Source organism: Oncorhynchus tshawytscha, linkage group LG16, assembly GCF_018296145.1.
Source record: "Oncorhynchus tshawytscha isolate Ot180627B linkage group LG16, Otsh_v2.0, whole genome shotgun sequence".
NCBI classification, from domain to species: domain Eukaryota; kingdom Metazoa; phylum Chordata; class Actinopteri; order Salmoniformes; family Salmonidae; genus Oncorhynchus; species Oncorhynchus tshawytscha.
Genome location: NC_056444.1, coordinates 43100795 through 43128016, shown reverse-complemented (window position 1 = coordinate 43128016; position 27222 = coordinate 43100795). Strand labels below are relative to the sequence as shown.

At 43.2% G+C, this 27222-nt stretch overlaps 1 protein-coding gene across 1 annotated transcript; it reads left to right on the top strand.

The window, feature by feature from the left end:
- The first annotated feature begins 917 nt into the window (after positions 1-917).
- On the top strand, positions 918-26989 carry LOC112215707 (serine/threonine-protein kinase PRP4 homolog). The gene is made up of 15 exons (XM_024375003.2): positions 918-1036; positions 5590-6807; positions 7073-7231; positions 7561-7725; positions 7828-7909; positions 8151-8358; positions 14753-14820; positions 15013-15106; positions 15376-15523; positions 15883-16020; positions 16248-16401; positions 20937-21051; positions 24297-24448; positions 24596-24682; positions 24971-26989. The coding sequence occupies exons 1-15, from the start codon at positions 975-977 to the stop codon at positions 25172-25174; spliced, it is 3054 nt and encodes a 1017-aa protein (XP_024230771.1). The 5' UTR covers positions 918-974; the 3' UTR covers positions 25175-26989.
- Positions 26990-27222: the final 233 nt, after the last annotated feature.

The following is a 27222-nucleotide window of genomic DNA, read 5'->3' as shown; positions in this document are numbered from 1 at the left end:
CCAAGTCAAGCACTAACTGTGAAGTGGTACATAAATGCTTGATTATGATCACCTTGCTCTGCTCTTTGACCTCTCAGATGGTAGCAGTCAGATGTAATAACATTGTGTCAATTGTGTTGGGCTGATATTATTAGATCAGAGATGGATTGTGAGTGACAAATCCCAGTGGTGGGAACACCTGAGAGATTACCCTGGTCTTAGGTTTCTGCTTTTAAACTATGAAAAACTATACAAAAATCTCTGAAACTGGAAACACTTATCTCCCTCACTAGCTTTAAGCACCAGCTGTCAGAGCAGCTCACAGATTACTACACCTGTACATAGCCCACCTATAATTTAGCCCAAACAACTACCCCTTTCCCTACTGTATTTATTTTATTTTCTTTATTTATTTTGCTCCTTTGCACCCCATTATTTTTATTTCTACTTTGCACATTCTTCCACTGCAAATCTACCATTCCAGTGTTTTACTTGCTATATTGTATTTACTTTGCCACCATGGCCTTTTTTTTGTTGCCTTTACCTCCCTTATCTCACCTCATTTGCTCACATCGTATATAGACTTGTTTCTACTGTATTATTGACTGTATGTTTGTTTTACTCCATGTGTAACTCTGTGTCGTTGTATGTGTCGAAATGCTTTGCTTTATCTTGGCCAGGTCGCAATTGTAAATGAGAACTTGTTCTCAACTTGCCTACTTGGTTAAATAAAGGTGAAATAAATAAAAAATAGACCAACACTTGGGTAAAGTCAAAGGCTAAGACTAGTAGAGAATGTACCTCATTCTCCTTGTCACTGTCAGCATACTCTGATACATCACTGTCCCCTGGTGAACAGAAGTAGAACGTTTGCATTTTCAGTCAACACAGTACGTCGCCGGTGCTGTAGAGGGCAGATGTACAATTTATTGCAGTTGTGTGTACAGTGTACAATACTTTGAAGGAAGGACCCCCGCCTTCCCCGGCTGAGGAAAATGGCCGACGTAGAGCTGGAAATCGAGTCTACAAGAATGAATAATAATGGGAACGAACACGTGTAAGACATTTTAGAAGATTACACAGTCATGCAATTTATTTGTTGTACGTTTATTCGGCTCAGTGATTTTGGCAAGTCAACGTTGTATCTGTTTTCTTCAGCATTAAAACAGTACTAGGCTAGCTAGCTTGGTAACTATATAGAGCTAGCCTGCCATCTCGACTTAGCGAGCACCGAGTGGTCGAACGTGTTTGCTGACATGTTTACTGACATGTTTACATGTTTTCCATACATAAACCACAGATAAACTATACCATAAACCATCCAAACCCTAGTGCCATAACATGTGACTTTATATTCTAGCTATTTTGCTCGCTAACTATCTAGCTAACAATACCAATTGCATCAGTAAGAAGTTAAGGTAGCAAGCTAGCCAGTGTTTGCGAGCAAGCTAACACGTTAGCTGGGTAATTCTCACAAAACTTGACATTTGACCAAACAATTGACATTTTTCACGAAATGTTATATTGGATCACTGAGATTAGGATATGTACTTATCTATTTCATGATTATTCTTATGTTTTTTTGTTTTGTTTTTAAAGTTATGCATTTTACCTACATTTCCACAACTACCAATACAAAAATGCTCCATACTGTAACGTTACACTAACAGTTTTCAGTCCAAAAAAGTTAGACAAATCCATATTTTATATATTTTTTTACATTAATATTTTTCTTTTCCCGTAATGAAAAGGCCTGAGTTAAACATAGCACTGAAAATAAAAAATATAAAAAATACAATTATTTTTATGTATTTTGTAATTTCTCATTACCGTAACATAGCGGTTTTAATATTTTGTCATCACTTGTGTATACATGTTTATTTTTATGTACACATATTTGGATAAAGAACAAAAGTAAAACTATTAGATTAAGCCAAAGTTTTATTTTTCCTAATATTTCAAAAACAAATGGTGCATTATGGTAATGATGAGCAGGTTTTGGAGACTGCATGTTTCGGTAACGAGTGTTGGATAGTTTGCCATTGAAAAACTCTACTGATCTCTCTGAGATTTAGTAATTTGTTCATCCCAAATGATTTGCATAATACTAAAATCACTAATGCAATTTACTAAAATACCCCTTAATTTCAGTACAAGTACTGTAATCACATGCATATATTTTCAAAAGCAAAGCAGCTCCAAACCATGATGCTCCCTTCACCATACTTTACAGTTGGGATGAGGTTTTGATGGTTTTGAGGTTTTGATGTTGGTGTGCTGTGCCTTTTTTTCTCCACACATAGTGTTGTGTGTTCTTTCCAAACAACTCAACTGTAGTTTAATCTGTCAACAGAATATTTTCCCAGTAGCGCTGTGGAACATCCAGATGCTCTTTTGCAAACTTCAGACGTGCAGCAATGTTTTTTTGGGACAGCAGTGACTTCTTCTGTGGTGTCCTCCCATGAACACCATTCTTGTTTAGTGTTTTATGTATCGTAGACTCGTCAACAGAGATGTTAGCATGTTCCAGAAATTTCATGGGGCGGCAGGGTAGCCTAGTGGTTAGAGCGTTGGACTAGTAACCGAAAGGTTGCAAGTTCATATCCCGAGCTGACAAGGTACAAATGTGTCGTTCTGCCTCTGAACAGGCAGTTAACCCACTGTTCCTAGGCCGTCATTGAAAATAAGAATTTGTTCTTAACTGACTTGCCTAGTTAAATGAAGATAAATCCAATTAAGCATGCTGTGCTCTTGTAGTCATCTTTGCAGGACGTCCACTCCTAGGGAGAGTAAGCAACAGTGCTGAACTTTCTCTATTTGTATTACCATGGACTGACTAACATCAAGGCATTTAGAGATACTTTTGTAACCCTTTCCAGCTTTATGCAAGTCAACAATTCTTAATCTTGGGTCTTCTGAGAACTCTTTTGGTCGAGGTATGGTTCACATCAGGCAGTGCTTCTTGTGAAAAGCAACTCAAATTTTGTGAGTGTTTTTTATAGGGCAGGTCAGTTCTAACCAACATCTCCAATCTCGTCTCAATGATTGTACTCCAGGTTAGCTGACTCCTGACTCCAATTTGCTTTTGGAGAAGTCATTAGCCTAGGGGTTCACATACGTTTTCCAACCTACACTGTAAATGTTTAAATTATGTATTCAATATAGACAAGAAAAGTACAATAATTTGTGTTATTAGTTTAAGCAGACTGTGTTTGTCTGTTGTTGTGACTTAGATGAAGATCAGATCAAATTTTAAGACCAATTTATGCAGAATTCCAGATAATTCCAGAGTTCACATACTTTTTCTTGCCACTATAGGTGAGTGTGAAAACAAGTACAGATGTAAAAATGGTGGATATCCTACTTTAAGTGTTTGGGTTGCTCTTTGCTGAAACACGAACTGCCGATTGTGGCTTAAAGTAAGTTATATTTCTTGTACGTAATCAAATGTTGTTTTTACAAAAAAATCAAGGTTTAAGGAATGGGCCTAGTAAATAGATAAAGTTTCCAGTACAGCTCACCAATTGACTATAAATGAGACTTAATTTATTATCATTACTGAAATTAAGGTTCTTATTATCTAAACTGACCTAAAAATGATGTTGTATTGAGAAATGTGTTTTGGTAATGAGTACCTTAACTCAATATGCAAATAATAGGAGACAGCCATTATGAGTCAGAAAACAATTGACCCATTCACACCTCCATGTTGGTAAGGTAATGGTTCTGATTTTTTCACAATTTGAGCTTTTTGCCATGCTGGTAATGAGAAGTCCAAGGGGGTGTTTGAGAATAAGAATCTCATTTTGAAGGCATATAAGTGATTAAATTAACAATTTGTGCTCATCTAAGGACTACCCTTCTAGATTAGTGGTTCAGAAACTCTGGGGTACACCCGTGGGGAAAATATTTTGGGAGATAGAAATGCCCCAAAAAATGTGGGAAAGTACTGCTTTCTCATGGCTAACTACCAGGAAGTTTGAAAAGAGACTGAGAGGGCGGGGAGCTTATATTAATGACATGTCTCTTGTGATGCGGTTCACAGCAGCACTGACAGATGTGTTGACATGACAACTGTGTCAGAGTTTTGAACTACCCGTCACCCCCTTTTTATTCCATGCTGGCTGAAGACCTAGCTAGCCAGTAACTGTCTAACACCAGACACAGATGAAAGGGGAGACATATAACACAGGAAGTTGGTGGCACCTTAGATTTGGCATATTCATTATTCATTCATGATTCATTATATTTGCTGACACCCTACAGTCAAATGTTGGCACCAGTAGAGTAGCTACAGTATCTAGCTTATAAACCACGCCCCTCCGCAAACACGCCTTCTCCGATGTTGGTTACAAGGCTGTACTTGTTTAAATTCGGTAAGAGAATATCATGTTACCATTGATGTATTAAAATGAGAGTTGGGGTGATTTCACCCTATCCCCTTAATAATCCCGCCTCCTGAATCCAAGTGTTTGACATGGGGAAGAGGACCAGTAACTTTATGATCAAACTTCATCAATGTAGAAGCAACAGTGATTTTTCATACTTTGGTAATTATACTTGTTTTTTAAAAAAATCCTTTATTTAACTAGGCAGGTCAGTTAAGAACAAATTCTTATTTACAATGATGGCCTACCCCGACCAAACCCTCCCCTAACCCGGACGACGCTGGACCAATTGTGCGTCGCCCTATTGCACTTTATTTTGGTTTCATCCAAATATCATCCAATTTCATGAAAAACGTGATTTTTACTGTTCATGACCTTGAACAAAATTTCAACTTACTCCTGAAAGTTGTAATAGTAGAATGTGCAAGTTTTAAATTGGGTAGTGCATCATCAGTTTTCCCCTTGTCATGTCAGTTATTACAGACCTATTTATAACATTTCATAAATGTACAGATCAACTAGCCCATTTTGTTGTAATTGACTTACTCAAATATCACATGAACACACAAGACATGTAGAATTGTAGGAAATTGCCTTTAAAACAGACAAAAAAAATCTGCACCCCATGACAAAATATGTAGAATTGCAGGAGATAAGCTTTAACCTGCTACAAAAATTATCCACCAACAAGAGGAGTGCGGTATAATGAGACATGTCCACAGTCAGTGTTTTTACCTAATAAATATTATAGTTTAATGTAAACTTCAACGAGTATACCATTTTTATGATTTATGGACAAAATTCAGCAACATATTTAGTGTTTTATTCAAGTGAGTTAGGTTTTTCGAAAGTAACATTTTATAAAAATGTTCTGTGAATTTAATCCGAAAGTATTTCAGTAATGAGAATTTTGGGTTAAAAATGTGCATATTAATTTATTTAAAATAAGACACTTTGGCAAAAAAGTTGACATCTTAGTCTTCAGAATGATAGTTTTTTGCATATGCATCATAGTTTTGTAACTCAATTTTCTACAGATATGTTTAAAACTGGTTTCATGAGAATCACCCAGCTAGCAGTAGGCTAAGTAACATTAGCAATGGCGGTAAAGTCAGGAAGCAGGATAGTAATGTTTTGGTCGATGAATGTTGTCGCTAACCATGTTAAAAAAAAGTTAATGTTTTAAATTATATCTTTGGCCAATCTCTTTTTATCTCCACAGGAAAGAAGATTTGGAGAGCAATGAGAAGAGTGGGAGCGAGGAGGAGAGTGTTGAAAATTCTGAAGATGAAGAGGACGATAAAGAGGTTGGAGAGGGGGCAGCTGAAATGAATGGAGAAAAGACAGCAGAGAGGTCCAAACATTACAGCAGTGGCAGCAAACACAAGAAAAAGAAGCACAAACACCGCAGCAAGCACAAAAAACACAAACACGCCTCCGAAGAGGACAAGGACCGCAAGCGCAAACATAGACACAAACACAAGAAACACAAACGTAAAGATGGCTCCTCTCCATCCGCCCCTGGCATCAACAGCTCCTCCAGCCACAGAAAAACGGACATATCCCCTATATCTGATGACAAGGCTTTATTGGAGGAGTTGGAGAAACAGAGGGCCATGATCAAAGCAGAGCTAGACAGCCAGATGATGGAGGGGGGCAAGGTGCAGTCAGGCATGGGCCTCATCCTACAGGGTTATAACTCTGGCTCTGAGGAGGGAGATAGAGATGGGGGGGTCCGGAATGGGGAGCAGCACCAGAGGGGCAGCATGGCAAAGCCCCCCTCCCCCAGGGGTAGGAGTGGTAAATCCAGACGGGACACCACAGAAGCAGGCAAGTCCAGCTCCAAGCGCCACAGTCGGAGCAAGTCCAGGGAGAAGACTGGCAAGGAGTCCAAGTCAGACAAAACGACCAAAGGCACCAAAAACACCGCCGCCAAAGACCGTGGCCGCAGCAAATCAAAAGAGAGGAAACGCTCCCGGAGCAGGTCCAAAGAGAGAAGCAAGAAGTCTCCTTCCCCCTCTAGCAGGAGATCAGAGCAGAGGTGCGGCCGCTTGGATAAACGCTCTTCGCCCCAGAACGATGACAGGCCAAACGCGGTGCATGGCAGCCGGAAGTCCAGATCACGGGAGCGTCCAGGACGATCGGAGGCGGAGAAAGAGCCGGACAAGAGGCCGACCAAGTCCCCGTTTAAGGACACCTCGTCAGGGAAAGAGAATCGCTCTCCCCAAAGGCGAGGAGGAAGGGAGCTCAGCAGCCCCCAGAGGAGACGCAGCACCTCCCCACGCTCCACCAGAGACCCCCACCGGGCATCAGCTTCAGCCTCTACCTCCAAACAGGGCTCTCCTTCCAGAGCAGCCAGGTCCCCAGCCAGGAGAGGCAGCAGTCGCTCCATAGACGCCAGGAGGAGGGATGCTGACAGACAGGGCTCCTCACCACTAAGGTCCATTACTATGGAATAACCTGCAGTCCACCCCCTATTTCTCCAACTTTGAGTCCCAATGTTTTTATTTTTTTTAATGAGCCATCATTTATTTAAGCCTATATTATTATGAAATGTTTATGCAGTGCCTGTTTCTTGTCCCGTAATGAACAGCAGTAGAGGTCTGTACATGGCAAGGACAACTATTACTTTTGTGTTTTAGGATTGGGCATTAAGAATGTGCTACTATCTACCACTGATCTTTTAAGCTTTCTCTCTCCTACAGGAAGCGAATACGGCCAGAAGCAGGACCAGGGGGTAGAGCGAGGTCACGGGAGACCAGCCCCAGAGGTGCTCCCCAAGGTCGCAGGATGAGCCGCTCTCCCTTCAGAAGAAGGTCTCCCTCGCCCTTCCGGAGACGGAGTAGATCTCCACTGAGACGCAGGTTAGACGAGACGAGCTGAAACTTTGTGTGTGTGGATGAGCTGGGCAAAATGGAATCTGCAAGAGTTCTTCCTCAATCCTTTAGAAATGTATTGAGATGATGCCTGTAAATAATTATAGTAATAATACTGTATTATTATTGAAGATACTAGATTCGTATAGCTAGTTCCTTTCCGACTGATTCCCTTTCAGATTCTGTCTGGCTCTATTGATGAAGCTTTAGTGATGTCAGAGTAGGAGGCTCGTAAGCCAAGGTTGTCTAAGGGTTTGTTAAGTGTTTAACAAACCATTCAGAACAACACAGAGCGTTTCCTTTGCTCTGCGCTGCAGGTCACCAGAGAGGGACAGGTACGGCCGTCTCAGACAGTACGGCAGGCGCTCCAACTCCCGGGACCGGGACAGGAGGAGGAGGAGACATGGCCGGGACGAGGACAAATTCAAGGGCAGCCTCTCTGAGGGCATGAAGGCCGACAAGGAGTCCTCCGAAGAGGAAGTGTGAGTAGAGGGAGAACACACACACACAAATGCTATACTCGGCAATATGGTAATTCTCTGGGTGATTGTGTGTTCTTGTAAGTGGGTTTATTTTGTGCTCAGGTTCGAGGATTTTGACGGTGAGGAGGTGGATGAAGAGGCCCTCATAGAGCAGCGCCGCCAGCAGCGTCTAGCTATCGTCCAGGTCAGTTCCTCTCTCACTCTGCTGTTGGACTGTCCATAGCTGTTTCAGGGATCCCCAAGTCCAGTGTTTCGTTTGTTTACAGACACATCCTCTATTTTTTTCTACTCAGATATGGGAATTTTCACGATTTGATTTTTCATGATACACCGCTGAAATTGTCCTACATCCAAACCAATATCTTATTTTTCCGGATCTCCATTGTTGTGACCTCTCTATGCCTGACACCTTTCTCTCTGCGCAGAAATACCGTGGCGGCAACGAGGACAGCATGACGTCTATGGCGTCGGATCCCAGTAGCCCCCAGAGTAGCACGCGGAGCCGCTCGCCCTCACCAGACGACATCCTGGAGCGCGTGGCGGCCGACGTGAAGGAGTACGAGCTGGAGAACCTGGACACGTTTGAGGAGAACATCAAGGCCAAGCAAGGCCTCATCACACAGGAGAAGGATGGTGAGTAAAGGGTCAGGCAAGGTGAAAATATATGCGCCCTATTTCCTACAGTATATGGTTGATACAACCATCCCAGCTCTGCAGATTTTGCTGTGAAGAGACAGAATCATTAGATTATATGTTTTGGTACTCTCCATATGTTGCTTGTTTTTGGTTGCATGTCCAGGGATGGCTGTACAATTGCAACATTTACTTGGAGCTAACTCTGCAGAAAGCGCTACTGGGTGATCTAAAAAGTCATAGTCAATCAATCAATATTAATACTTTTAAGCAAACATTTTTATCTTTAATTTACAATCTGTATAAACTATGACAATAGAAAGGTTCAGAACTTTTGTGAAACATCACAGAACAGTTGAAAAATATATGGCAAATAGAAATCCAATATGGATTGTGTTAAGAGACAGATGGAAGGGGTTGACTGGAGCTGAAGGGTGGGACTAATAACAAGGTAACTAATGTAAAATATACTGTGTCCATAAAATGCATATACAGTTGAAGTCGGAAGTTTACTTACACCTTAGCCAAATACATTTAAACTCAGTTTTCACAATACCTTACATTTAATCCTAGTAAAAAATCCCTATCTGAGGTCAGTTAGGATCACCACTTAATTTTTAGAATGTGAAATGTCAGAATAATAGTAGAGAGAGTGATTTATTTCAGCTTTTATTTCTTTCATCACATTCCCAGTAGGTCAGAATTGTAGTATTTGGTAGCATTGCCTTTAAATTGTTTAACTTGGGTCTAACGTTCGGGTAGCCTTCCACAAGCCTCCCACAATAAGTTGGGTGAATTTTGGCCCATTCCTCCTGACAGAGCTGGTGTAACTGAGTCAAGTTTGTAGGCCTCCTTGCTCACACACACTTTTCCAGTTCTGTCTATGAAGTCAGGGATTTGTGATGGCCACTGTGATGGCCAATACCTTGACTTTGTTGTCCTTAAGCCATTTTGACACAACTTTGGAAGTATGCTTGGGGTCATTGTCCATTTGGAAAACCCATTTGCGACCAAGCTTTTTTATTTTTATTTTTTATTTTTATTTCACCTTTATTTAACCAGGTAGGCTAGTTGAGAACAAGTTCTCATTTACAACTGCGACCTGGCCAAGATAAAGCATAGCAGTGTGAGCAGACAACACAGAGTTACACATGGAATAAACAATTAACAAGTCAATAACACAGTAGAAAACAAAGGGGGAGTCTATATACAATGTGTGCAAAAGGCATGAGGAGGTAGACGAATAGTTACAATTTTGCAGATTAACACTGGAGTGATAAATGATCAGATGGTCATGTACAGGTAGAGATATTGGTGTGCAAAAGAGCAGAAAAGTAAATAAATAAAAACAGTATGGGGATGAGGTAGGTGAAAATGGGTGGGCTATTTACCAATAGACTATGTACAGCTGCAGCGATCGGTTAGCTGCTCAGATAGCTGATGTTTGAAGTTGGTGAGGGAGATAAAAGTCTCCAACTTCAGCGATTTTTGCAATTCGTTCCAGTCACAGGCAGCAGAGTACTGGAACGAAAGGCGGCCAAATGAGGTGTTGGCTTTAGGGATGATCAGTGAGATACACCTGCTGGAGCGCGTGCTACGGATGGGTGTTGCCATCGTGACCAGTGAACTGAGATAAGGCGGAGCTTTACCTAGCATGGACTTGTAGATGACCTGGAGCCAGTGGGTCTGGCGACGAATATGTAGCGAGGGCCAGCCGACTAGAGCATACAAGTCGCAGTGGTGGGTGGTATAAGGTGCTTTAGTGACAAAACGGATGGCACTGTGATATACTGCATCCAGTTTGCTGAGTAGAGTGTTGGAAGCCATTTTGTAGATGACATCGCCGAAGTCGAGGATTGGTAGGATAGTCAGTTTTACTAGGGTAAGCTTGGCGGCGTGAGTGAAGGAGGCTTTGTTGCGGAATAGAAAGCCGACTCTTGATTTGATTTTTGATTGGAGATGTTTGATATGAGTCTGGAAGGAGAGTTTGCAGTCTAGCCAGACACCTAGGTACTTATAGATGTCCACATATTCAAGGTCGGAACCATCCAGGGTGGTGATGCTAGTCGGGCATGCGGGTGCAGGCAGCGATCGGTTGAAAAGCATGCATTTGGTTTTACTAGCGTTTAAGAGCAGTTGGAGGCCACGGAAGGAGTGTTGTATGGAATTGAAGCTTGTTTGGAGGTTAGATAGCACAGTGTCCAATGACGGGCCGAAAGTATATAGAATGGTGTCGTCTGCGTAGAGGTGGATCAGGGAATCGCCCGCAGCAAGAGCAACATCATTGATATACACAGAGAAAAGAGTCGGCCCGAGAATTGAACCCTGTGGCACCCCCATAGAGACTGCCAGAGGACCGGACAGCATGCCCTCCGATTTGACACACTGAACTCTGTCTGCAAAGTAATTGGTGAACCAGGCAAGGCAGTCATCCGAAAAACCGAGGCTACTGAGTCTGCCGATGAGAATATGGTGATTGACAAGAGTCGAAAGCCTTGGCAAGGTCGATGAAGACGGCTGCACAGTACTGTCTTTTATCGATGGCGGTTATGATATCGTTTAGTACCTTGAGTGTGGCTGAGGTGCACCCGTGACCGGCTCGGAAGCCAGATTGCACAGCGGAGAAGGTACGGTGGGATTCGAGATGGTCAGTGACCTGTTTGTTGACTTGGCTTTCGAAGACCTTAGATAGGCAGGGCAAGATGGATATAGGTCTGTAACAGTTTGGGTCCAGGGTGTCTCCCCCTTTGAAGAGGGGGATGACTGCGGCAGCTTTCCAATCCTTGGGGATCTCAGACGATATGAAAGAGAGGTTGAACAGGCTGGTAATAGGGGTTGCGACAATGGCGGCGGATAGTTTCAGAAATAGGGGGTCCAGATTGTCAAGCCCAGCTGATTTGTACGGGTCCAGGTTTTGCAGCTCTTTCAGAACATCTGCTATCTGGATTTGGGTAAAGGAGAACTTGGAGAGGCTTGGGCGAGGAGCTGCCGGGGGAGGAGCTGTTGGCCGAGGTTGGAGTAGCCAGGCGGAAGGCATGGCCAGCCGTTGAGAAATGCTTATTGAAGTTTTCGATAATCATGGATTTATCGGTGGTGACCGTGTTACCTAGCCTCAGTGCAGTGGGCAGCTGGGAGGAGGTGCTCTTGTTCTCCATGGACTTCACAGTGTCCCAGAACTTTTTGGAGTTGGAGCTACAGGATGCAAACTTCTGCCTGAAGAAGCTGGCCTTAGCTTTCCTGACTGACTGCGTGTATTGGTTCCGGACTTCCCTGAACAGTTGCATATCACGGGGACTATTCGATGCTATTGCAGTCCGCCACAGGATGTTTTTGTGCTGGTCGAGGGCAGTCAGGTCTGGGGTGAACCAAGGACTGTATCTGTTCTTAGTTCTGCATTTTTTGAACGGAGCATGCTTATCTAAAATGGTGAGGAAGTTACTTTTAAAGAATGACCAGGCATCCTCAACTGACGGGATGAGGTCAATGTCCTTCCAGGATACCCGGGCCAGGTCGATTAGAAAGGCCTGCTCACAGAAGTGTTTTAGGGAGCGTTTGACCGTGATGAGGGGTGGTCGTTTGACTGCGGCTCCGTAGCGGATACAGGCAATGAGGCAGTGATCGCTGAGATCCTGGTTGAAGACAGCGGAGGTGTATTTGGAGGGCCAGTTGGTCAGGATGACGTCTATGAGGGTGCCCTTGTTTACAGAGTTAGGGTTGTACCTGGTGGGTTCCTTGATGATAACTTCCTGACTGATGTCTTGAGATGTTGCGTCAATATATCCACATAATTTTCCTGCCTCATGATGTCATCTATTTTATGGAGTGAACCAGTCCCTCCTGCAGCAAAGCACCCCTCGACATGATGCTGCCACCCCCGTACTTCACGGTTGGGATGGTGTTCTTCAGCTTGCAAGACTCCCCCCTTTTCCTCCAAACAAAATGATGGTCATTATGGCCAAACAGTTCTATTTTTGTTTCATCAGACCAGAGGACATTTCTCCAAAAAGTATGACCTTTGTCCCCATGTGCATGCAGTTGCAAACCGTAGTCTGGCTTTTTTATGGCAGTTTTGGAGCAGTGGCTTCTTTCTTGCTGAGCGGCCTTTCAGGTTATGTCGATATTGGACTCGTTTTACTGTGGATATAGATACTTTAGTACCTGTTTCCTCCAGCATCTTCACAAGGTTCTTTGCTGCTTTTCTGAGATTGATTTGTACTTTTCACACCAAAGTACGTTCATCTCTAGGAGACAGAACGCTTCCTAAGTGGTATGACAGCTGCGTGGTCCCAGTGTGTTTATACTTGCATACTATTATTTGTACAGATGAACATCGTACCTTCAGGCGTTTGGAAATTGCTCCCAAGGACGAACCAGACTTGTGGAGGTCTACAATTTTTTTTCTGAGGTCTTGGCTGATTTCTTTTGATTTTCCCATGATGTCATGCAAAGAGGCACTGAGTTTGAAGGTAGGCCTTGAAATACATCCACAGGTACACCTCCAATTGACTCAGGCTAATTGACATCATTTATCAGAAGCATCTGAAGCCATAACATTATTTTCTGGAACTTTCCAAGCTGTTTAAAGGCACAGTCAACTTTGTGTATGTAAACCTCTGACCCACTGGAATTGTGATACAGTGAATTATAAATTAAAGAATCAGTCTGTAAACAATTGTTGGAATGCACTATATAGATGTCCTAACCGACTTGCCAAAACTATAGTTTGTGGAGTGGTTGAAAAACTAGTTTTAATGACTCCAATATGTAAACTTCCGACTCAACTGTATTTTATATATTTTTTGTGTGTATATAATATATGGCAAATAGAAACTGGATGGTCTTCAGAGATAGATGGGAGGGGTTGAGGGTAGCGGAAGGATAGGTGTAAAAACAAACAACGTATAACTATTATATAATAGATTGTGTCCGTAAAATGTATATAGTATGTATGAACTGGAAGTAGAAGCCTAAGTGTTGTTCATTAGTTTAGTCCAATTAGGGAAGGGGTCATCGAGTTAGTGGAAAATATAAGAAAAATACAACAAATAAAAAAGAACTGTTCCCAACCGCTGTCGCGCAATGTTATTTTAGGGCTTATGTGACACAGCTCACTTGCCAGCAATTTTCCGTCCAATGGGCAATATCAAATGTGCAAAAATACCTTAAGAAATAGGTTGAGATTCTCACGTGGCCCATTTATATTAGGCTTTCTGCATTACTGGGGTGTAACAGTCATATGATAGATGTAGTTTGAAGGGAGCAGACTTAATTTCTTTCAAGCTATTTTTATAGCCAAACTTTTAGGAGTGGGATGTTTTCAGACTGAGAAATATGATGATCAATATTTATTTCCAAGCAATGTAGTGAACTATAGCCAAATCATATTTAGGAAGTACATGTCCCTGGAAAGATAACTGACCTGTGTTTCTATGACCATGCATAGGCTATAGCCTACTATACTTAATTGAGACCACACACACGCACCTGGTCTCGCAGGTATGGCTACTGAACTGGAAGCAGCAGGAATGATGACAGCCACACTTGCTACGTTTTGCATATAGGATATAGCCTAGGTTTTAGGAGCACGATTTTCAGGCAGAGACAAAATAAATGGGTAGTCAATACTTATTGAAAATGAAAAGGCGCAACACTCACTCACCATAGTAGCCTAACCTATGTGTGCGTTGTGCCTTTGCCTTTTCAATGATGATTTAAAAAATTGATTGCACGTCGACTCATGTTGGTTGAGCGCCTTCCACTTTCCATTATCAGTATTTATTTGCAGACACCAGTAAACTACAGTGTAATCATATTTAAGTTAACAGCCACGTGATTCTCCGCTCGTATAGACAGCCTACTCTATTTCCCTGAGACCACACATACAAGGCGCGCTATTAGGGAGTTAGGCTACTGAAGTTGAATAATGCGGAAAAATATGTGCTTTTAATACAATTCCGTAGGATAACGCATACAAATCAGATAGACGACCGTTTACAAATAATCTGGCGGACAACAAAAGTATTTGCCCGCTCCCGCCTGCAGCATGAAAATTGCTGACAGTGCCGTAATGATTCTATTGTGTAGTTTCTGTGTTTTCATGTAAGCACATGACCAAATGAATTTCCCCCTAGTGGGATAATAAAGTTGATCTGAAATTTAATCTGTCTGCTTGGGAGAAAGCTGACAATGCAGTAGTGACTTAACACATACGACTAGCATTGACCAATGCAGGGGTTGTAAATTAGTCTTCGGTCCCCTATAGTCATTCAGTTGCATTCCTTCAGGTCATATTTTTAGGCCAAAACATGTGCCAGTCGGAGCATGTTTCTACTAATAACTCACAAATGTAACATTTTAAAACAAAATCTTGTTTCCTCCTCCCTCTTTCCTTTAGGACTCAAAAAGCCCTCAGCCCCTGATATGTTTACAGAATCGGACGACATGTTTGAAGCAGCCATTGATGTAAGTCTTACAGGTGCCTCATTCCCCTCCATGTTTGTATCTCTGATCTTTAGAGTGCAACTCTGGACTAGACACGCAAGCCCGTCCTTATCTTCTGAATGATCTGTCTGTTGCAGTAGATCATTATGTGAGTGTGGTTGAATGTTTGGTCATGTTGTGGTTGAACCATTGGTCATATATATCTCTGTACAGAGTGCCAGGATGAGAGCAGCAGGTGTGGGGGGGAAGGACTTCAAAGAGAACCCCAACCTCCGGGACAACTGGACCGACGCAGAGGGTTACTACCGTAAGTGCCCTTGACTGTACACTGTACAAATGTTACTGTCATTCACTAATTCATCAATTAAAGGCTGCTGAGCTTTCTTTTCTCTATAAATCAGCCCTGTTTGGAAACAGTCCATGTAGTCTTACAGTATTCAGTGTGGTCCTTTGATTTCACGATCATTCAATATAGTGTTATTTTAGGCCTGGAAACTGGATATCTCATTGAGAAATGTCCAACACTTTATAAACATGCCCCTCATCTCTTCCCTCTGTGTGCCACCTGTATGTTAGGTGTGAACATCGGGGAGACGCTGGACAAGCGCTACGACGTGTATGGCTACACAGGCCAGGGAATGTTTAGCAATGTGATCAGGGGCAGGGACACGGCCCGCGCCGGACAGGATGTGGCTGTCAAGATCATCCGCAACAACGAGCTCATGTAGGTCCTCATGCAGGCAAGCCTCAGGACTCAAATGGCACCCCATTCCCTATATAGTCTACTACTTTTGACCAGCACTCTTGACCAGGGCCCATAGCTCTCTAGTCAAAAGTAGTGCACTATATAGGCAATAGGGTGCCATTTGGGTTTGTCTGGTCTCTGTTTCATTTATTGTTATGGGAGCATATTGCCTTTACCACCCATACATTTGAATGTGGACTCTCATTATAAGTATTCCATCTACATCTATGTGAAGCATCCGGGGTTTCCTTGAACGAGGGGAATTTATCTGATTTATTTATACAAATAAATAAAAAACAATCAATGCTTACCTTGCTGATTTTGTTTTGGGTCTCCAGGCAGAAGACTGGCCTGAAGGAGCTGGAGTTCCTCAAGAGGCTCAACGACGCCGACCCCGACGACAAGTTCCACTGCCTGCGCCTCTTCAGACACTTCTACCACAAGCAGCACCTGTGTCTGGTGTTTGAGCCCCTCAGGTACTGGCTGGGAGACTACCACTACTGCACTGTCACCACACTATGGCTATGTATTAAATGGCGACCTATTATAGGGCACTTCTGGTCAAAATTAATGCAATTTAAAGGGAATAGGGTGCATTTTCAGACACACCGTATGTCCTTAGTGGCTTTAATGGCACACTGCAACGTGTTTGTCATCTAGCACACGGCTTCACTGGCTGTAACTCATGTCTTTCTCTTCCCAGTATGAACTTGCGCGAGGTGTTGAAGAAGTATGGTAAGGATGTGGGCCTCCACATCAAGGCTGTCCGCTCCTACACCCAGCAGCTCTTCCTGGCCCTCAAGCTCCTCAAACGGTGCAACATCCTCCACGCTGACATCAAGCCCGACAACATCTTGGTACGAGGCCCATACTATCACTATATTAGGAATGTGACATATGGAACATTTTGCTGAACTTTTAAACTGCATTTTTTTTACGGTTTTCAGTTTAAAAAAAAAAATTAATAATAAAATTCCACATTAATTCACAATGCAGAATAATGGTCCTATTACGCATGTATGACCGCTAGGTACCGGGCAATAAAGTAATATCTTCCGCTGTCAGATATACCATTGAAAGCGTCTTGGTTACGGTATGTTTGTTTGTCTATAAGGGTATACTACGGCTTTTTAAATGCCAACGCGAAACCTTCTCTGGATATAGTTTCGAAACACCACTGAACGGGCATTTTACTTATCTGAAAAAGGAATGCTGCTTCTGAAGCGGGACTAATGTCCATCAATAGGCGACCAGAAGTTAAAAGACCCAGCTCACAGATCACTGCACCTGTACATAGCCCATCTGTAAATAGCCCATCCAACTACCTCATCCCCATACTGTATTTATTTATTTATTTATCCTGCTCATTTGCACCCCAGTATCTCTACTTGCACATTCATCTTCTGCATATCTACTATTCCAGTGTTTAATTGCTATATTATAATTACTTCGCCACCATGGCCTATTTATTGCCTTACCTCCCTTATCCTACCTCATTTGCACACACTGTATATAGACTTTTTCCTACTGTTTTATTGACTGTATGTTTATTTTATTCCATGTGTAACCCTGTGTTGTTATATGTGTCGAACTGCTTTGCTTTATCTTGGCCAGGTCGCAGTTGTAAATGAGAACTTGTTCTCAACTGGCCTACCTGGTTAAATAAAGGTGAAATTAAAAAATTACAAATAATCTTGACCTGTCTGCATGCAGACCACTCTCTCCTAAAAATGTACTTCAAAGTTGGTTAAATACCGTGACTTAACAAGACATTTAGTCTAAAGAAAATGCATCTTCTGCAAGGAACCGACTCCTAAGATTCAGTCATTTTGAAACGGAGGAGCCTTATTAATTGCTGTACTTCCAAGAACACAAACAATCGTATGTTTTCATAGCGAGGGACGAAGAGAGAGGGGAGCTTCACAGTATAGGCAGGTCGGCCACCAGGTAGACATAGTCAGAACCGTGCACTAGGCCTATCTATCGACAATCAAATGCTCTATCTCACAATGGAATGCTGTTTTTTGCAATTTTTCACACCGTGCACCACTCCCTAGCATTCTTTCTTGCCAATGTCCAGTCTCTTGACAACAAGGTTGATGAAATCCGAGCAAGGGTAGCATTCCAGAGGGACATCAGAGACTGTAACGTTCTATGCTTCACGGAAACATGGCTAACTGGAGAGACGCTATCCGAAGCGGTGCAGCCAGCGGGTTTCTCCACGCATCGCGCCGACAGAAACAAACATCTTTCTGGTAAGAAGAGGGGCGGGGGCGTATGCCTCATGGCCAACGTGACATGGTGTGATGAAAGAAACATACAGGAACTCAAATCCTTCTGTTCACCTGATTTAGAATTCCTCACAATCAAATGTAGACCGCATTATCTACCAAGAGAATTCTCTTCGATTATAATCACAGCCGTATATATCCCCCCCCAAGCAGACACATCGATGGCTCTGAACGAACTTTATTTAACTCTCTGCAAACTGGAAACGATTTATCCGGAGGCTGCATTCATTGTAGCTGGGGATTTTAACAAGGCTAATCTGAAAACAAGACTCCCTAAATTTTATCAGCATATCGATTGCGCAACCAGGGGTGGAAAGACCCTGGATCATTGTTACTCTAACTTCCGCGACGCATATAAGGCCCTGCCCCGCCCCCTTTCGGAAAAGCTGACCACGACTCCATTTTGTTGATCCCTGCCTACAGACAGAAACTAAAACAAGAGGCTCCCACGCTGAGGTCTGTCCAACGCTGGTCCGACCAAGCTGACTCCACACTCCAAGACTGCTTCCATCACGTGGACTGGGAGATGTTTCGTATTGCGTCAGACAACAACATTGACGAATACGCTGATTCAGTGTGCGAGTTCATTAGAACGTGCGTTGAAGATGTCGCGTTCCCATAGCAACGATTAAAACATTCCCTAACCAGAAACCGTGGATTGATGGCAGCATTCGTGTGAAACTGAAGGCGCGAACCACTGCTTTTAATCAGGGCAAGGTGTCTGGTAACATGACTGAATACAAACAGTGCAGCTATTCCCTCCGCAAGGCTATCAAACAAGCTAAGCGCCAGTACAGAGACAAAGTAGAATCTCAATTCAACGGCTCAGACACAAGAGGCATGTGGCAGGGTCTACAGTCAATCACGGACTACAGGAAGAAACCCAGCCCAGTCACGGACCAGGATGTCTTGCTCCCAGGCAGACTAAATCACTTTTTTGCCCGCTTTGAGGACAATACAGTGCCACTGACACGGCCTGCAACGAAAACATGCGGTCTCTCCTTCACTGCAGCCGAAGTGAGTAAGACATTTAAACGTGTTAACCCTCGCAAGGCTGCAGGCCCAGACGGCATCCCCAGCCGCGCCCTCAGAGCATGCGCAGACCAGCTGGCCGGTGTGTTTACGGACATATTCAATCAATCCCTATACCAGTCTGCTGTTCCCACATGCTTCAAGAGGGCCACCATTGTTCCTGTTCCCAAGAAAGCTAAGGTAACTGAGCTAAAAGACTACCGCCCCGTAGCACTCACATCCGTCATCATGAAGTGCTTTGAGAGACTATTCAAGGACCATATCACCTCCACCCTACCTGACACCCTAGACCCACTCCAATTTGCTTACCGCCCAAATAGGTCCACAGACGATGCAATCTCAACCACACTGCACACTGCCCTAACCCATCTGGACAAGAGGAATACCTATGTGAGAATGCTGTTCATCGACTACAGCTCGGCATTCAACACCATAGTACCCTCCAAGCTCGTCATCAAGCTCGAGACCCTGGGTCTCGACCCCGCCCTGTGCAACTGGGTACTGGACTTCCTGACGGGCCGCCCCCAGGTGGTGAGGGTAGGCAACAACATCTCCTCCCCGCTGATCCTCAACACTAGGGCCCCACAAGGGTGCGTTCTGAGCCCTCTCCTGTACTCCCTGTTCACCCACGACTGCGTGGCCACGCACGCCTCCAACTCAATCATTGAGTTTGCGGACGACACAACAGTGGTAGGCTTGATTACCAACAACGACGAGACGGCCTACAGGGAGGAGGTGAGGGCCCTCGGAGTGTGGTGTCAGGAAAATAACCTCACACTCAACGTCAACAAAACTAAGGAGATGATTGTGGACTTCAGGAAACAGCAGAGGGAACACCCCCATCCACATCAATGGAACAGTAGTGGAGAGGGTAGCAAGTTTTAAGTTCCTCGGCATACACATCACAGACAAACTGAATTGGTCCACTCACACAGACAGCATCGTGAGGAAGGCGCAGCAGCGCCTCTTCAACCTCAGGAGGCTGAAGAAATTTAGCTTGTCACCAAAAGCACTCACAAACTTCTACAGATGCACAATCGAGAGCATCCTGGCGGGCTGTATCACCGCCTGGTATGGCAACTGCACCGCCCTCAACCGTAAGGCTCTCCAGAGGGTAGTGAGGTCTGCACAACGCATCACCGGGGGCAAACTACCTGCCCTCCAGGACACCTACACCACCCGATGCTACAGGAAGGCCATAAAGATCATCAAGGACATCAACCACCCGAGCCACTGCCTGTTCACCCCGCTGTCATCCAGAAGGCGAGGTCAGTACAGGTGCATCAAAGCTGGGACCGAGAGACTGAAAAACAGCTTCTATCTCAAGGCCATCAGACTGTTAAACAGCCACCACTAACATTGAGTGGCTACTGCCAACACACTGTCAATGACACTGACTCTACTCCAGCCACTTTAATAATGGGAATTGATGGGAAATGATGTAAATATATCACTAGCCACTTTAAACAATGCTACCTTATATAATGTTACTTACCCTACATTATTCATCTCATATGCATACGTAGATACTGTACTCTATATCATCGACTGCATCCTTATGTAACATGTATCACTAGCCACTTTAACTATGCCACTTGGTTTACATACTCATCTCATATGTATATACTGTACTCGATATCATCTACTGTATCTTGCCTATGCTGCTCTGTACCATCACTCATTCATATATCCTTATGTACATATTCTTTATCCCCTCACACTGTGTATAAGACAGTAGTTTTTTGGAATTGTTTGTTAGATTACTTGTTCGTTATTACTGCATTGTCGGAACTAGAAGCACAAGCATTTCGCTACACTCGCATTAACATCTGCTAACCATGTGTATGTGACAAATAAAATTTGATTTGATTTGATTTTGATTTGGAAGAAAGCGGACTGAAACAGGGAGGGACTGCCTGGATTCGTCCTATAAGAATCACTTGGTTTTTTTTCTTTCTCGTTTTCTGTAGTTTTTTTTAAATTTATTTTTATTTAAGCGTTTTGCTACACTGCCCTAATGAATAAGATCCTGGTTTGATCGTGTCTGTTTCTCTATCTCTCCCCACAAGGTGAATGAGTCGAAGACCATCCTGAAACTCTGCGATTTTGGCTCGGCATCCCACGTGGCGGACAACGACATCACACCGTACCTCGTCAGCAGATTCTACAGAGCTCCCGAAATCAGTAAGTTGTGTTTGACTATGAAGATTTTTCTGTAATAATCAGGGATGTAAAACTCTTCACCTTAAACCTGCTTTGATCTCAAAATATATTTTTATTTAACCTTTATTTAACTAATGGAGACATATGTAAATGCCAACAAAATAACTTTTTTGTTAGTGTGGTGTGTGTGTATCCATTATTTAACTAGGCAAGTCAGTTAAGAACAAATTCTTATTTATAATGACGGCCTACCAGAAGGCAAAAGGCCTGCTGGGACGGGGGCTGGGATAAAAATATATATGACAAAACACACATCACGACAAGAGAGACACCACAACACTACATAAAGAGAGACCTAAGACAACAACTTAGTACACATGGTAGCAGCACAAAACATAGTACAAACATTATTGGAAAGAGAAAACAGCAAAAACGGACAAGAGAGTAGAGACAACAATATATCACGCGAAGCAGCCACAACTGTCCCATCAAATTTTATTGGTCACATACACATGATTAGCAGATGGTATTGCGAGTGCAGTGAAATGCTTCTAGTTCCGACAGTGCAGCAATATCTTAACATGTCATCTAACAATTCTACAACTACCTAATACACACAAATCTAAGTAAAGTAAAGGAATGGAATAAGAATATATACATATAAATACTGTCAGTAAGTGTCCATGATTGAGTTTTTGAATGAAGAGATGGAGATAAATCATCCACGTGAATTGTGTTGATCTGTCTGACAAAAAGTTTATCACCCATTGAGCTATAAAATAGGCGTGAGCAGATCTTCTTGACTTCTTCTCCCTGTGCATTCATAAGCGGCCGCCTAGTGCCCCAGCCCAACACATGATGGGGGGGGCAACCAAATCTTGCTATAACCAGCCCTGTCCCTGTGTGATCACTAAATAATGTATGTTTCTCATATCAAAATTCATTACTGAGCACAGAATGCATCCCTATACGTCAACTACAAATCGAAAAATAATATACAGTATGTCCTATCAGAATGAGTGCTTCATCGTGTGTGTGTGTGTCTGTGTGTGTGTAAAGTTGGTTTCAAATAGGCCTAGTGTGTTTTTTCCTTAATGCCACAATGAAAATTAAGATCATTATGCATTTATACTCCTTTCTACATTCCTTACTGCCCAATCACAGGTAGGTCTTTGGATATGAGCAAATCAGCCATTTTCTGCAGTAGCCGATTTCTAATATACACTAAAAAAGTGTGAAGTTAAATTAAATTTGTTGTATTGGTGTGAATATCAGGGACAGGTTTGTGTGCAGAACATATAGAACACGGGAACAGGGTGGCAGGGCAAACCCTGTGGTATCACAATACTAGTTAGTAGTGATGCACCAATATGACATTTTTGGCAGATACCGATCATTTCCTCGCCAAAAGAAACGCTACCATAACCGATATTTCAAATTTTAGCGGCCTTTTAAGCATTCTAGTACAGTTAAATAGTTAACACACACACATGGACGCAGCGGTCTAAGGCACTGCATCTCAGTGCAAGAGGTGTCACTACAGTCCCTGGTTCGAATCCAGGCTGTATCACATCCATGACTGGGAGTCCCATATGGCAGCGCCCAATTGGCCTAGCGTCGTTCGGGCCGTAATTGTAAATACGAATTTGTTCTTAACTGACTTGCCTAGTTAAATAATGGTTACACACACACCACACTAACAAAAACATTATTTTGTTGGCATTTACATATGTCCCCATTACCAGTAAAACATAATCAAAACCTATTTCTTTCATTTATTTGCTGTGCTATTTCATTGTTCAATTTTGTCGTTTCATCCTCAACCAGGATTTCTATGGAATGCCTTTTGAGTCTTTGCGTGTCAAAAAAGATACGCGTCAAATAACACGACATAATCTGTTTCAGTAGCTATAGTTAGCTGCCTAACTATACAGCTAGGTGTCATCATCTAAAATAACCCTAATTTAAAAGACAGTTCTTATTTGATTAATGGTGGTCGGACCCATCTATGTGAAGCTAGCCACAATAGTGGACTTTGCAGTTAGCCATCAAAATATTTATATTCATTTGCATCACTGTCAATTATATACTTTTATTTTGAAGGCAAACTGCAAATTCCACTATTGAACCTAATTCTTAGGCAGCTGCTATCTTATAGCAGCTAGCTGGCTGCTTATAAAGTTAGCTTTGGGTAACAGGGTTAAGTAGCTGGCTAGCTATTTATTTTCATGAACTGAAGTTCAATTTCAAAGGGGAACAAGTGACATCCCAGCTAATACTTGCTCACAAAGATTCCTGAATCATTGCAAAGAATAATGAAAATTACTACAGTTTCTACTGGTCATTGTTTTCAGGCTGGTTGTATTGGTGCTAGCTAGGTACCAAGCTAAAGCTAGCTACCCCAGAAGTTGCGGTCGAACAAATGCTGCTTTATTATCAACACGGTTAAACACATCGTTTGTGGCCGGTGTTTGTTTGTTTGCAGACTTTTTTATACAGCTTTGACGGTGCTACTGAATCTTTTTTTGACAAGCAAAGACCCAAACGGCGTTCCATAGTATGTATGTCGTGAAGCTAATAGCAGTGACGCTATTACTGTGTAACTCCAGTAGGGCAACATCTGAAAATAGCGCACTTGGTAACGTTAGTGTGTACCGGTGCTCGGCCAGTCGGCGAAAGCCAACATCACCCACGACAGAGAACTGTTGATTGTCAAGTGCAATGAATTCCATTATTTTGGCTTAATGGCTTTCACCTTTTCAGTTGTATCGCTGAAAATGTCTTACTCTTTCAAATGGCTGCTCGATTTGTTGACTGCTCGATCCACACAACCGACATTGTGGGCTAGGTTAGAAATGCTGTGTTGCACGTGTAGCGCAACATTTTACGTGGCGTCATTACGTCACGTACCTACGTTATATAGGTTTGCACGGTAGCTTTGACATTGGTTTTTAACATCGCCGTTAAATCGGGCCGATACCGATGTTGCCATTTTTAGCTAATATCGTCCGATTCCGATATGTTAACCGATATATAGTGCATCCCTTCCACTTAGTATCGTGATACTTAACCTAGTATCACATCGTTAGTGAAATGTTGGTTTTGTGATTAACCCCACTCTGAAAATTGCAGTTTACACAGATTTTTTTGAGTGTTTCCTTGCAGATTCTTTTTCTCACCTTTTTGGGCCCTCACCAGTTTTTATCGCTGAATGATGGTCTCACATATTTGGATCACATTCATTATGATGTCTCTCTCTATCACAGTCATTGGGAAGCCGTACGACTACAGCATAGACATGTGGTCGGTGGGCTGCACTCTATACGAACTCTACACTGGCAAGATCCTGTTCCCCGGCTCCTCCAACAACCACATGATAAAACTTGCCATGGACCTCAAGGGCAAGATGCCCAACAAGGTAAACTGTCCACATTACTGGACCTGGCTGGTTTCCTAGCCTCAACATTTTTCTCAAATTTAGATTTTGAGAGGAAGTCATAACCTGGGGCATTGTACACTGTGATGTAAGGTATAGATGATGTAATGTTTCTTCCTTTCTTCTCAGATGATCCGGAAAGGCCTGTTCAAAGACCAGCACTTTGATCAGAACCTCAACTTCCTCTACATTGAAGTAGATAAAGTGACTGAAAGGGTTTGTATATGTTTTACTTTTCACCTGCTACGTTTTCAGGAAACAATCTAAGAAAGAGGGCAAAGCGGTTCCCTGATTCTATCGATCTTCAGTCTGTGGTTCAAGCATAAATAACTTGCTAGGTTTGCCAGGACTAATCATGAAGGCTCATTCAGTTGCTTAATGGTTTTTGAATGGTTTCACTATCTTACAAAAAATCTCACTTCTGCTTCCACCCCCTCCACCTACCGCCATTCCACCCCTCCACCTCCACCTCCCTCCATCCACCCCTCACCGTCCCGTCCACAGGAGAAGGTGACAGTGATGAGCACCATCAACCCCACCAAGGACCTGTTGTGTGACATGGTGGGGGGCCAGCGGCTGCCCGAGGAGCAGAGGAAGAAGGTCCTGATCCTCAAAGACCTGATCGACGGCACTCTGATGCTGGACCCGGCCAAACGCATCAGTATCAATCAGGCCCTGCAGCACCCCTTCATCCAGGAGAAAATCTGACCTCAGACCAGCTCACACTATACCACTAGCCTGGTTCCAGATCCATTTGTGCTGTTTCGCCAACTATGGTCATTCTGATGTCAATTGCATGACAACAACAACCGTTGGCAAAACAGATCTGGGACCAGGCTACTATACCACCACCCAGAGCAGCGATGTCAGGTCAAATACTGCAGTATGGCAGCCAAAAAGACAAGACCAGACTCCTCATTAAGAATGTTATGGATGTATATTTTTCCCTCCCCTTATTTTGATTGATGGGTACTATAACCTGGTATCTAGTTTTATTGTAAATAGGTCATTGAAAATTGACATTCAAAAAAATGTTTTAACTGGCAATGAAATGACAGACATTGACAGAATATAATTACTGTAAATATGTCTATTGCGTTGTTGGAAGAATCAGTGTTCATCAGTCTAGAAATTTGGGTCGTGTACTAGTCGCATCAAGAAGATGATACATAATGGCACATCTTCTGCAGTTTCTTTTTTATGATTACAAACATAGCTCATTCTGCTACGATGCATGCTTTTGAATGTGTATTCTTTCATTGTGCCCTAGATGTGTGTAGCGCAGGCCTGTGTAATGTAAATGCTCTGTGTGCGTAGCAGCAATTATGTCCCATATGTAATGGCAGCACAAGCCCAATTTCACAGGTCCCAGGCCTGTGCTTAAGGAATGGACTCTCCTCAGAAAAATAGGAATGTTCCATTTCAAGCACGGTCGTTGTGTTATTTTACAGAACAGCCTCGATTGACTCCAATGATTTCGCAACTTCTCTTTATTTCTCACTTTTTCTCTCTCTGACATGGTCCTGGCTATAGGCTCTCAGCCTCGTGCATGAGCCTTGTGTGTAAAACACATAAAAATGCCAGCTTGTGGAAGCCACCACTCTCCCTCATTGCTCTCCTATGTTGTGTTCACACAGTTTATTAGGTACACCCATGTAGTACCGGGTCGGATCCCCCTTTGCCTCCAGAACAGCCTGGATTATTTGGGGCGTGGGTCTACAAGTCTGAAACGTTCCACAGGGATGTTGGTCCTTGCTACGCAATGGCATCACCACCGCCACCAGCCTGTACCGTTGACACCAGGCAGGATGGGTCCTGCTGCGTATGCCAAATCCTGACTCTGCCATCAGCATGACGCTTCAGGATTTTTTCCCACCTCTTTTTATATTTTTTTTAACCCCTTTTTCGCCCTAATTTCATGGTATCCAATTGGTAGTTAGTCTTGTCTCATCGCTAACTCAGACCACCCTAGGCCAATTGTGCACCGCCCCATGGGTCTCCTGGTTGCGGCCAGCTGTGACAGAACCTGGACTCGAACCCATAATCTCTAGTGGCATAGCTAGCACTACGATGCAGTACCTTAGACCACTGTGCCACTCGGGAGGCCCTATTTTTCCACTTCTCAATTGTCCAGTGTTGGTGATCGCGTGCCCACTGGAGCCTCTTCTTCTTTTTAGCTGATAGGAGTGGAACTCGGGGTGCTCGTCTGCCGCAATAGCCCAGCCGTGACAGGAATCGACAAGATCTGCGCTCCGAGATGCCCTTCTGCACACCACACTGTGCCATTATTTGTCTGCTTGTGGCCAGCCTGTTGACTTGCACGATTATTGCCATTCTCCTTCGGCCCCTCACCAATGAGCTGTTTTCGCACCATTCTCGGGACACCCTACACACTGTTGTGTGTGAAAAGCCCAGGAGGCAGCTGTTTCTGAGATACTGGATCCGGCGTTCCTGGCACCGACGATCATATGACATACAAAGTCGCTTAGGTCACTCTTTTTGCCCATTCTAACGTTCAACCGAACAGTAACTGAATGCCTCGATGCCTGTCTGCCTGCTTTATATACAGTCATGGCCCAAAAATTTGAGAATGACACAAAAATGAATTTCCACAAAGTTTGCTGCTTCAGTGTCTTTAGATATTTTTGTCAGATGTTACTATGGATACTGAAGTATAATTACAAGCATTTCATAAGTGGCAAAGGCTTCTATTGACAATTACATGAAGTTGACGCAAAGAGTCAATATTTGCAGTG

Excerpts from the sequence above, each read along its gene's own strand:
- LOC112215707 (XM_024375003.2), top strand. The coding sequence starts at position 975 with ATGGCCGACGTAGAGCTGGAAATCGAGTCTACAAGAATGAATAATAAT. Across the intron at positions 1,037-5,589 it reads AATAATGGGAACGAACACGT|GAAAGAAGATTTGGAGAGCA; the intron begins GTAAGACATTTT and ends TTATCTCCACAG. Across the intron at positions 6,808-7,072 it reads CAGGGCTCCTCACCACTAAG|GAAGCGAATACGGCCAGAAG; the intron begins GTCCATTACTAT and ends TCTCTCCTACAG.